General features: G+C 44.0%; 1 protein-coding gene across 1 annotated transcript in view; it reads right to left on the reverse strand.

Moving 5' to 3' along the window:
- Positions 1-83: 83 nt before the first annotated feature.
- CACNB3 (calcium voltage-gated channel auxiliary subunit beta 3) overlaps positions 84-12,951 on the reverse strand; it is a 50,215-nt gene continuing 37,347 nt past the window's right edge. The window contains exons 10-13 of the mRNA XM_081321854.1: positions 9,090-9,241; positions 7,301-7,396; positions 5,839-5,997; positions 84-4,585 (exon numbers count right to left, since the gene is read on the reverse strand). Coding sequence (XP_081177980.1) covers positions 4,271-4,585; positions 5,839-5,997; positions 7,301-7,396; positions 9,090-9,241 — 722 coding nt within the window. The 3' untranslated portion in view covers positions 84-4,270. The remainder of the gene's footprint in view (positions 4,586-5,838; positions 5,998-7,300; positions 7,397-9,089; positions 9,242-12,951) is intronic.

Consider the following 12,951-nt stretch of genomic DNA (forward strand, 5'->3'; position numbering starts at 1 on the left):
GAATGAAGCAATTCTGCTAAAAGGACTATCAATTATAAATAAGAATAAGTTGGCTGCTTCACGCTATGCTATTTTACATTATATGTGAATGAGAAACAGCAGCACTGCTTGTAGCAAAATAATGCTTAAATTGAGAAGTCTGGAGAAATCAAGGAAAGGTCTCGTTTCCTGAAAAGTCAATAATTTCTTCTGCAGTAGTTGCTATAGTTTTCTTCTGAGATAGGATGTAAATTAAATTTGGGGAAACTCCTTTGACCAATTCTCATTTAATGATTATCAGTGATAACCATGTGCAAAATAGCTACTAGGTTTTGACATCGGTTTCAAAAGTCTCAGGAAAATTTGCCTGCAGTTGAGATAAATGTTGGGTTCTCTTGTTAACAAAATTTTATTTTAATTCCATTTATATCCCGCCCTTCTCCGAAGACTCAGGGCGGCTTACAAGCTTAGCAGTAGCCTTCATTCTATGTATATGCCTGCTTATTAGGGCTTTCACACACACCCCAGCGGCATTATTACAAAGTCAGCTTAATTGCCCCCAACAATCTGGGTCCTCATGTAAAATGTAAACAAACTAGTGTTTACTATTATACCAGGAGTTTGAGGATGAAGGTTTTCAGTTGTGCCATAAGTTATATTAGTGCTGCTATAGAATCTCCTGTTTATGTACACTTTCATGCTCTTAAGGTGATATTCCTGGCTGTTCATCAACTCAACAACACAAGTTTGAGAAATGTCTTGAAAAAGCTTCTTGTACTGAATCTCCAACTCTGCAAAATTCCACAACCTGATACATAAGTATCTATACTTACGAGCATGATTGTTCTCAATTTTCATCCCCAATTTATTTATTTATGTCCCACCTTTATTATTTTTACAAATAAGACAAGCAAACACCTTCAACACATCTTCCTCCTATTATCCCCACAACAGCAACCCTGTGAGGTGGGTTGGGCTGAGAGAATGACTGTCCCAAGGTCACCCAGTTGGCTTCCATGGCTACGGCGGGACTAAAACCAGAACAGATGTTTGTCACGCCACAGTGTATTCTAAAATGAGCTTGTCTTGTTGCAACTGATGTGTTTTAGTAAGTACCTTTGTTTAGGTTTGGACTTTAAAGGCAATTCATACAAAAAAGGGGGGCAAAAGCGTGGCTTTACAGTCTACCTAGTATTGTAACAAGCTAAATTTCCAGACCGTAGCTTTTTAAAGCATTTCTTGAAAGCCAGAAATAGTGAGCCTTTCTGTAGGTGCCCACTCCTCAAAATGGTAATTTTCAAAGTGAGAATCATGAAACTGAATTTTGGGAATGGAAAGGAGAAGCCCTTAAGAAGATGACTTCTGAAGAGATACCTACAGTAAGGAAAAGTTGATGCTAGGCTAGGTTTGTTCTAATACGTCTGAAAGTCAGAACTGATACATGGAGAGCAAGCAGAAATGCTATTTATATGGTGTGTTATGCGCACTTATGTGAATATTAGTTAATAGGTAGATTTCTGACATTTTAATTAAAAGGCCATTACAGTGTTTCAGTTATTATTTGAGGAAGGTTAGATGCTACTCAATCTGCACTTTTCCTAGGTTGAATGCAATTGATGGGTCAATCAATCAAGAACTTGATTGCAACCCATTCGTTGACCTACCTGCTTTTTACTCTCCTTTGCACGTGCCATTTGAACTAAGAGGGCCTTATTTATTCTGGCTACGGTATTTGAACCTTTGCCACTGTAACATGAAAGCTGCTTGTGCTTAAACTCTTGAGACAATTAATTATACTGCTAACGTGTGGCTTATGTATCCCATGTAATTGTTAATAGATTTTCTGTTAATAGTTCTGAGAACTATAGCCCAAAGTCCTACAAATTAGAGGGGTCCAAGCCTTACTCCTGCCCCAGAAAAGAGTAGCTCTGGAGCCAACTGAAAATTGTGGTAGATTAATTCTGAACACTCAAGTCATAGGGTATCTGTTCATCCCAACCTTTGGCTCCAGAATCACGCTGGGTTTAATGTTGCATCAGGGAAGGGCGTTATGAACACCAATCAAAACACCATCTTGAGTTCTGTCCTTCAAATTCTCCATTCCAATGTCCTCACAGCTGTACTCAAAATAATAACCACTCAGCCACATGTTATAAATAGCAAATGCTTGTTGTTTCAAACGGCTTACAAGTTTTTGGGGAAATAAGTGCTCTCTACAAAAGAAGAGTAACAAAGCTGTTGCAGCAGCTCATCAAACCACCAGCGCAGGGATAGAAACATTTCCCTGTCCTCAAACCACCTAAGCCACCAAAGAGGGAAGAGCATTTCCCCTTTGGCTCTGGACCATCCAGGGGTACAACGGACACTCAACACAACTCCCGATGCTAGTGGGCAATATTTACAGGCTGATTTCTGGTAGCTGTACGTGCTTTTGAAGGGAAGGGACTGCCACCCACTGCCCGGAGAATGGAAGAAGGGAATGGAAGAGCAGGGTTTGCGCATTAGAGAAAGCAGGAAGTAGGATGGCTATAGCCGTAGGCCACTTCCACAAGATGGAAGCCCAAAGTGCCGAGGGTAGGAGTCACCATGAAGGAGCAGGAGCCACCGATACTCATCTTCCTTCCACTTCCCGCAACACAAGTGGAAGGTGGAAGATCAAGGTTGCATGCAATCAGCAAGGAATTTTGGAAAAAGGCGGATACAGACTTAAGCATCTCATACTGTGGCTTTAAAAATGTCTTCCCACTAGTCCTATAACAGAAGTGACTGTGCAGGAGATGACCTAGCAGGACAAGAGGAACAAGGCTGAGCGTTGGGTTGTGGTTCCAAAGAAACAAGGGTTTCAAGGCTTTCACTCTATTGGGGATGAACTAGATTCAGTGTAGGTGGTTAGGAAAAGGCCTATTTAAATCCTTCCCCATTGGCTATTTTCTGTGCAAAATAACTTTCTTGGGCTGAAGGCTGCCCCTTTGGATCTAACACTCAAGCTAGAAAAGGCAGCCAGTTGGCTGGGATACGTTGGACATAGAATACTTTGGAGCTAGGATGGAAACCTCTCTTGTGCTGCCGCTCTACCAAATGTTCTTGTTAAAGCCTTTGAGGCTTTATTACACGTGCTAGTGCACAGTACCGTTTGCATCTCAACTTCCTTAGAATCGATAACTTTGCTTCAAGGTCATGAGAATTACACAAAAGAATATGGAAACCAAGAAAACCTTAGGTAAATCTGAAGGATTTTTCCCCCCCTTTTGTATCTGGCCCTATTCACCTATCGATAGTTGCAAGGGTAACAGAAGATGGAAGGTGTGTAGCCCTCTCAGTGATACTCATAAACATTTATAATATTCTTGTAGAAAAGCCACTGCCGCATAGATGTCTTTTGGCCTTGTGACACTTGGATTACATCCAAATTAGCATCTGAGAACTTTACCAATAATCCCTTAGGTCACCCTGCCCTAGCTGAATGATTGTTCATCATCTCAACTTCAAACTAAGTCCCCTGAATGCAGAACGTTCAGTGTCAGGGAGCATTTTAGTTCTACCTTCTTCCTGATGTATTACTTTTTTTTTTAATGCAGGCTGAAATATTGTAGCTCGGTTTCCCCCTGCTGCTTATTGCACATGATTCACCAAAGCATTTGCACAAAAGGGTTGGCAATGCCATAGAGATCGTGCCCTGTAATTGAATCAGCGTTAGCTGTTCGTATCAATTTCTAGAGCGCATCCCTCTTAATTAGACATCTTAAGTTATCTACACCAATCTCAATTTCCAGACAGATCTTGGGACATGTGCACACAGGTCTAACCTTAGAGCTAGGCAAAAAGTGAGGCTCTGGGCCTCCCGCTTTGAGGAAGTAAACTCATCCTGGCTTACTCTCTCCCTTGTAATCTTCAGCTCTGATCTCCTGCTCAGTTAAAAAAGGAGCTACAAATCAGCTTCTCTTTTGGAAAAAATTTCTTCCTCTGAGATGCAGAAGCCCAGTCCTACTCCTAACCTCCCCACCCCACCCAAAATGGAACCGGGATGTGAAGTTTACCCTGCAAAGATATTATCGTGGCCTTCATAATCCAAAGGGAAGGAGGGCCAGACAAATCACCCAAGCCGTTTTAGCCAGCCATGGCTATGTCTGGGTTTCCCTCGATAGCACCTGTGTATTGGGGCAGGACCTGCACTCTGTGGGGCTCAGCTACAAAGTGAAAAGAGACAAAGGCTTGAGATTAATTCAGTTTGGGAGATGGCAAAGACAGCAGCAGCTGTGTCTTGTGTCCCTGGATGCCTGGCCAGGAAGTTTCAATAACTATCTTTGGCCCAGGGCCGGTTGCGTTGCCAGTTCCTGTCGTTGTGATTGTGCTCAGAGTCGCGCTCCAGAAGACGGTCCTGCGAGTCATGGCCGTTGGTGCTGCGGAGGCCACTGTTGTGGTTGCGATGAGGCTGGTACAGGTCAGTGTAGGCGTCGGAGTACTCATCCTCCAGGTGCCGGGAGCTGCGCTGAGAGGACGCCGTCCAGGTCTTGCGCGAGGCGTCACTCACTTCGTCAGATTGCATCAAACTGTCATGCTCCACCGGGGAGCGCTCACTCTCGTGCTCGCCCATGGGGGCCTGGCTCTGCGGGAAGGAACCACAGAGAAGGTGTTAGCAAGCCTTCCGCTGCCTGGTGCTCTCGCAGCATGACAGACCAAGCTGGGTTGGAATTCAGCCCTTGATTAGCTCCCTCCAAGAGCTTCTATATGACTAGACTAGACTGAGGATCCTCATCCATCTGTAGTACTGTTCATTGCACTTACACTTTCACCAAAACTACTGCAACCTTGCAAGCGGACCAGAAATAAATTCTACCAGTGCCCTGCAATTTGTTATTTATTTGTACAGGGCATGGTTATAGCTCATACATTCTATTTCCAATTCCAAGCATTTATGATCAAGAAATTTCAATTGGATTGGGACTACCTAATTCTTTGCTTCAGCACTAATTAGTCTCCCTACAAACATTCTAACCAAATCAATCATCTAGGAGAAACAGAATTATATTTCTGCTTATATTTCTTCATGGATGTTGTTGGTTTTTTTTTAGCTGTATAGGTAGTCCTTGACTTACAGCCATTCATTTAGTGACTCTGCAAAGTTACAATTGTACTGAAAAAATGTAACTTAAAGCTGATCCTCGCACATTTACAGCCACTGCAGTGTCCCCATGGTCACATGACCAAAATTCTGGAACCATTTGCAAGATTCCTAGCCAGCGTCCAACAAGCAAAGTCAATGGAGGAAGCCAGATTCACTTAACAACCATGTGATTCACTTAACGACAGCGATTTGCTTAACAACTGCAGCAAAATAGGGTTAATAAAATTGATCCTGGTTCACTTAACAATCGGCTTGTTTGGCAACAGAAGTTTTGGTCCCCAAGGTGTTCCTAAGTCAAGAACAACCTCTATACTGGTCTCTTCATCTTCACCCAAAGTTAAGCTTTCTGGAATGAGGTGCAGCTGGTTGAAGATTCCCTAAGAGATGACCTGCATGACTGAGAATCTCCACAGACATTCTCTAAAAGAGAATAACTCAAAGACAGAAAACCTCTGCCAGTCAAAATATTTTTGGACACAAAGAATTACCACTAGCTAGCAATGCTGGCAATGGCTAATGGCATCTGGAGTCCAAAGCCTGGAGGGGCCAAGGTTCATCGCACCACTTGAAGATTAGTTTGGGGGCAATATAATAGCGATACCCAATGGTTGGAAACAAAGATTGCCTTTGGGCTCCCCAAAGGAGCTTCAAAATGTCTGTCACACTCACTACTGGAAACTAGATGTTGTACTAGAGAGACTTTTCAGTTGGGGCAAGAAGGCAATTTGTCGTACCTGCAGGCCAGGAATGGCAGTGGAAGGAGTCAGGAGGTTTTGGCTTCCTAGGCCGTGTGCAGGGTGGTGGGTTGCTCGCCAGTAAACCTCCAGATACTCAGCCAGATGTTCACAAGCATCCTCCAGCTGGTTCTCATCTAGGATCACATCAAAGAGCTCCTTGGGGGCAACAAACAGCAAAGATAAAAAGGAAGAGGAAGGAGTAAGAGTTAAAAACTGCACTACAATCTGCCTTGCTGCCACCTCTGTCTGGCTAGTCCTCAACCTACAACCAGTCACTTAGCAACTGTTCAAAGTTACAGCAGACTCCCAAAAGGTATTGACAACCCGCTAGTGAAGTTCTCATGGCTGCCCTCCCCTGAAGTCACGTGACCGCATTTCGGGCACTTGACAATTGGCCTGCGTTTACAGCCATTTGTAGCATCCCACAGTTATCTGCCTGCAATTTACGTTTTTGCCAAAAGAAAAACCCAGCATTTTCTTCTAGTTTTTGACAAAAGCACCTCATAGCGAACAACGGATTCGCTTAGCAACCACAGCATCTGCTTTACAACTGCAGATTTTGAACCTGCTTTAGGACCGCTGTAAAAAGGTCATAAAATTGGGACAGTCACATAATGACCTACTTTATGACTTACAAACACAATAGGAAGTTTCCATTGCTGTCCTAAGCTGAAGACTACCTGCCTTGTACTCCTGCTCCCATCATCCCAAACCTGAACAACAATGGCAGGGGAAGAATAGAAATTCTGGTCCAACACATCTTTAAGGCAGTAGGCAAAGGAGGACTGGAACAGAGGCAACAACTGCTGAGGCCTCATGCCAGTGTTCAGTAGTGACCATGATTAAGTACTGGAAAATGACATCTCTCTTAAAACAGGTCCAGAACTATCGCTGTAAATTTAACACTTCAATGGTTCCCCAAAATTCATGGACAGCCTGGATTCCTGAGTAAACAAATCTTTTAATTGAGAACTTGCGTATATATTCCCTGTATGGATGCTAGACATTGCAAAGTACAGGAAGTAGTCGACTTATGACCACAATCGAACCCAACATTTCTATTGCTAAGTGAGACATTTGTTAAGTGAGTTTTGCCCCATTTTACAACCTTTTTTGTCACAGTTGTTATCACTGAATCACTGCGGTTGTTAAGTTAGTAACACAGTTGTTAAGCGAATCTGGCTTCCCCATTGACTTTGCTTATCGCAAAAGGGGATCACATGACCATGGGACACAGCAACCATCATAAATATGAGCCAGTTGCCAACTGTCTGAATTTTAATCACGTGACCATGGGGATGCTGCAATGGTCGCGTGAAAATTGGTCATAGGTCACTTTTTTCAGTGATGTTGTAATTGTGAACAGTCACCAAATTTATGCCATCAAAGTGGACACAAGCAGAGCCAGGACCAGGAGGAGATGGAGATGAATCAAAAATATTATGCATAAAAGACTCACCGGAGGACACTGGACAAGCTTGTCAGCAGCCATCATTTGAACATTAAGATGCTTCACCTGTGATTTCCCTCTGGACTTAATAAGGCGTTGCAACACCTTCCGCAGAAAAAGAAGATACAGGCAAAGAGCTCAAAGTCACCACGCGAAAGCTAGAGCTGCTATAATGTCTTCGTAACAGATTGGCTTAAGAATTAGAATACATCTAGAGCAGGCATGTCAAATTGCCGGCCTGTGGGCCAGATGCATCATGCCGAAACTGCGCCCACCTCATTGCCGGCAATGGGGGAAAAGTCACAATACGTCGCACGACATCACGAGTTTGACATGCCTGACCTAGAGCACCCTTACTCAGACTTAAGGAACTCCAAGCGGGTTAACTAATTCTCAAGAATAGTCTTGCTTGTTTGTCTTGGGAGTCTTTAACCCCAACATCTGGTAGGTGCCTCCATTAGGAAGAGCTCATCTAGAGCTATTGCTGTACATAAGTAAGGAACATTCATTCGAGAACATTCAAGTCCTTTCCACAGCCTCAGCCAATTGCTGCTTGCCACTAAGAAAACTACAGCTCTGCTGAGCCATATGGCTGCAGCTCCACCTCATGTGTGGTCCTTGGCCCCTGTTGCTTGGCCCACAGAAAGTCAAATATTCCTCTGTGCAAATATACAATATTGCTGTTACAGTTTTCAGCTATTCTGAGGCAAGGTGTGTGTGAAAAAGTTACATAGCCAATATGATTTGGCTAAAATAACTTGAAAAACAGACATCTCCAAAGTCTGCCCCTCAAGCAACAGTTCTGTCCACATCCCTTTGACTCCCTCGGTCATGCACTGTAGTCTCAGCTACTCCTAACTAGGATATATAGCCCACAATCACCCAAAGGTTGATTGCCCTTGTTGGAAATGAACATGGGCTTCCTAAGGAGAGGTGGTCCTCTTACCTAATGTGGCTTCTTCTTCTGATATGGTAGCTGTGAAGACCAGCTAGTTAGGGGAGCTATCAGGCTCTATGTCTATGGAGATTCTCGAACATCCAGATCATGGTTGTCCCAAAGGTGCTTTTTACAAAATGTAGAGCCTGGTCGTCCCAAAGATGTTTTTTTACAAAAGGCAATTGGACTTTCTCAAGAAAAAGCACCTTTGAGATTTACCAGGCTGTGTATTCACTCAGCGATCAAGGCTAGCATCACTCTGCCTCTCCTTCTCATCATGGAAAATAACCATTTCCAATAAAATTTCCTTAAAAAGAAAATGGCAGAGCAATCCGGGTCACCCTGTTACAAGCAGCTTTAGCACAAGACATTGAAGTATTTTCCATCACCATCTGTTATGCAACACGCACCTGGGATCTTTTCAAGCAGAGAATGGAAGTGGCAGGCAGAATTCAGAGAAGGAATGGGAGAGGACTTTTTCCTCTCTCTGTGGTATTCAAAGATTGTTCTGACTTGCTAACTTTATTTGGATAGCAACTGTTTCTCGGTTGTGAGGGCTGTTGTAAAGATTTGTTAAATAAGGCTTAGAGCAGGGGTCTTCAAACTTGGCCCTTTTATGATTTGTGGACTTCAACTCCCAGAATTCCTCAGCCAGGCACACTGGCTGAGGAATTCTTGGAGTTGAAGTCCACAAGTCATAAAAGGGCCAAGTTTGAAGACTCCTGGCTTAGAGCTTTGTAACCCCAGGAGCATCACCAGGGAACACCACAAGGGGGCAGAAGGCAGCACCACCGAGAAGGCTGGCATTGGATGTGAGCAAAGCTGCGGGTTGGGCGGCGTAATCCTGTATTCCCAGCTCACCTTTGGGGAAGAAACTTTGACATAGACAATGATGGGAGCCAGAGAGGTTTTGGCCAGCTGGGCTGGGTGGTTGATGGTGTCTGCATCCAGCACTACCAATTGCAAGGACTTGGCCAATTCAAAGATCCGCTCAATCTCGCTTTGGACTTCAGCTGTGAAAGCAACAGAAAGACTGTGAATTGGACATCCTTCTCCCCAAGAGGATAGGCCATTTTCTCAGCTTCCTTCCCTCTGTACATCTCAGACACGGGTAATCCTTGACTTTGTAGACCACAGCTGGAACTAGAATGTCCATTACTTGGCAAAACCATTGTTAAGCGAGTCTCGCTGCTTTGGCAACCTTTTTTTTTTGCCACGGCTGTTAAGCAAATCCCTGCAGTTGTTAAATGAATCTCAGCGGTGTTAAGTGAATTCGGCTTCTCCCATTGACTCCGCTTGTCGGAAGCCAGCTGGGAAGGTTGCAAATAGTGATCATGTGACCCTGGGACACCGCAACCATTGTAAATACATGCCAGTTGCCAAGCATTCAAATTTTGATTATGGGGAAGCTGCAAGGATTCTAAGTGAAAGGACTGATTATAAGTCACCATTTTGAGTGCTGTTGTTAACTCTGAACACTCGGTAAACAAATGGTTGTTAGTCAAGGACTACCTGTATCTCTTGTGTTTCTCACCTCCAGAGATCCTCCTTGTCTTCCTCCTCCTCCTCTCTCTTTTACTACACATTGGGAAACCATTTTCCCAGGAGAAGTCCTGAAGAGGGACATCCACTTGAAATCCCAAAAGCTGCCATGAGGAGGTACCGTAACATGAAGTGGAAGCCTCTTCCCTTGGCTTTAGTGGGCTTTGCCCCACTGCTCATCCAATAACCATGCCCTCCCTCCCCAGGGCACACCAAATCGGCTCCTGTCAGGTCCTAGCTTGCTGTCCTGCCAGGCCCGATGCCCGCCAGGGGGAGCTCAGCCAGCAGATCACTGGCCGAAAGTTATTCACTCCCCTGTCCTGTCCGGAGGACACATTGACCTCCTCCCTGTGCACATAGCTTCTGTGATGGCTACTGCTGGTCTTAGGCACCTCTCTAATCTTGGGGGGTGGGTGGGTTTCATACACCTCATAGTTGCCCCCCTTGTATTTCGGGGCAAGGAGAAAGGGACCCCTCGTGCTTCCTATTCCCTTCCTGTTTGATGGTGAACCTCTCTGATCTCCAAACTGACAATCCTGGACTCCAGGTTTCACTACTCTGCCCCCCCCCTCGCAGAGACTGAGAAAGGAAGCAGGTCTACCCCATCTCCCTGCCAATAAAACAGCCACGTTCAGCTCTTAAGCCGTTTGAATCCAGTATAAGAACCAGTGTAAGAACTTTATGACTAAGAATTTGTGTTCAAGTTTGCTTTCTTTTCTGTTCTCCCTTCCTATCTTTTTTTTTCCTTTTGTGAAAAATTGATTTTATGATCAGGATTTGTCATGGGTTTAAATTCCCATTTAAATCTAATGTCGTGTGAATCTAATGAATGTCTCTGGGTCGCACGGAAAGGTTAAAGGCAAATAATAGTAATTTTTAATCACCAGTTCTGAGGTAAAAAGTGATTAAAATACGGGATGTGGTTTATAAATATATTTTGACTGTGACGATAATATTATCGGGGAGAGGCAGAAAGGATTACTAATAAGTCACTTTATGATGAAGGCCTGTTGCTGACCATTTGCCAAATTCCGCTACTGCTGCTTCTGCTTCCTAGTAACTCACAACTGCATTTTTAAAGGTTATAAATTAAACACAATCAAAATTCCTGGTTAAACAAATCAGTTAAGGATTTACAATTAATTTGAACTGGTTCCAAGCCAGAGGCCACAAAAAGGACAGAAATGATAAAACTATGAGTGAGTGAGTTCACACATCAGACTAAGTTACAATGTGGTTTGTCTCGCCTAGGCTTAATGTGATGTCTAAATCCAGGTATTGTTGTTAATTGCTTACTGCGTTGAATGACTTTTATTTAATCAATATTTTACTTATTCAATAATTCATGTTTAAGAAATCTCGTCTTTGGATAAGGCATCAATCCAGCCTTCATGTCCCTTCATGGAGAAGGAGCCTATCAAGAACAGCACAGGTAACACTTGTATGACTTACAAGCATTCATTTAGCGACCATTTAAAGTTACAATGGCACTGAAAAAAGTGACATATGACAATTTTTCACACCAATGACCATTGCAGCATCCTCATGGCCATGTGGTCAAAATTCAGATTCTTGGCAACTGGCATGTATTTATGACAATTGCAATGTCCCCAGAATCGTATTGCAAACTTCTGACAAGCAAAGTCAATGGAGAAGCCAAATTCACTTAACAATCATGTTACTAACTTGACAATGCAGTATTCACTTATCAGTTGTGGCAAGAAAGGTCATAAAATAGGACAAAACTCATTTTAAAACTGTCTTGCTTAGCTTTTGGGCTCAATTGTGCTCATAGGTCAAGGACTACCTGTATTAAAGGGGTAACGGTTCTGGGTTTACACATAATGTCTGCAGAGATAGTATCTAACGAAGTCTGGGAAAAGGCTGAAAACTAACTGCAATCTCCCAGAGTAAAAGCTGCAAGAGTTACTCCAGAAGGAAGTCTTCTAGAGATGGTTCCGTGGAAGAACCTTTGGGCAAAGAGTCAGCAGAAGTCACTTTCAGAGAAGGTAATGATGATGTCTTGACTTGCCTCCTCTTTCTCAGTCAGAAGGAAGATTTAAGCAGAAAATGGAGTTAACGTTCAGGAGAAAGCTCAAGAAATGAAAGAGCCTGTCAGAATCCATTTATATCATATTCATAAATGGAATGTTTCAAACATATCCCATGGATTCTGCCATCTCCCGAAGAGAAGAGGATAGATGTGTATTGAACCGGCAATAGGCATTTCAAAGGAAAGGAGAAGCCTTTTGAACTGGGGAAACAAAAGGGGGGGCTAGCATCTGGTTTTTGTCACGGTAGACAGCAATAAACAAAAGGGTCCTAACTTCCTTTTTCCCATGAGATGGATGATACGAGAGGAAGGATGGGGGACTGACCAAATGGGGATTAAGGGGGGTTAAACTGGGAACTCTTTATAAGGGTTTACATCGTGGAAATATTAAGCCCTGTCTCATTTCCTACAACCAAGCATGTCATAGTAAAGATTCCTTTTGGACTAAAAATTTGACTCCAAGAGTTTTTGTCTTCCTAAGACGTGGTTTGGGGTGGGTCCTGACATTAGACAGGGCTTGCAACGAAAGTCAACCCGGGAAGAAGAACCTTACCGGGGGACTTTGCAAATAAATATGATGTCTGACGATGAAGCAAGAAGGGAAGGAAGCCCCACGGAGAAGGAGCCTTCCTCCCAGCCGAACTCCCAGAAACATTGGGAAGCTGAAGCATCATATTCCTCCTGGGAGGAAACGGCGGAGCAGCACGAACAAAAACCCCGGTGGTCGATGGGCGTTGGAAGGAAAAGTGAGTGGGAAAAGGCTTCGAGAGAAGTGACCCTGAGACGGAGCGACCACCAACCGGAATGGAAACAAGAGATGGAGAACTCCCTGCACGCCAGTGAGGAAGAGCGGATTCTGGAAAAAGCTATTGACTTGATGAAAACAACCCTGAGCTCACTAAGGGAGGAGAGAGCTGGAAACCACAACACCTGGGGTCGCAACTGGAGGGGTAACGGAAGGGATCCAACACCTGAAACCCCAGGGCTGTCCAATGGAACAGGAGCCGCTGACTCAGCGGTACCCACCCACCCCAGACCCACAGATGGGGATCGAGATGAGGAGCGATACACTCTGCGGCGCAGACAACGATCCAGCCAAAGATTCCCACCCCTGGAAGCAAAATTCAA

The sequence above is a fragment of the Vipera berus genome, assembly GCF_964194415.1.
Source record: "Vipera berus genome assembly, chromosome: 2".
NCBI lineage: Eukaryota > Metazoa > Chordata > Lepidosauria > Squamata > Viperidae > Vipera > Vipera berus.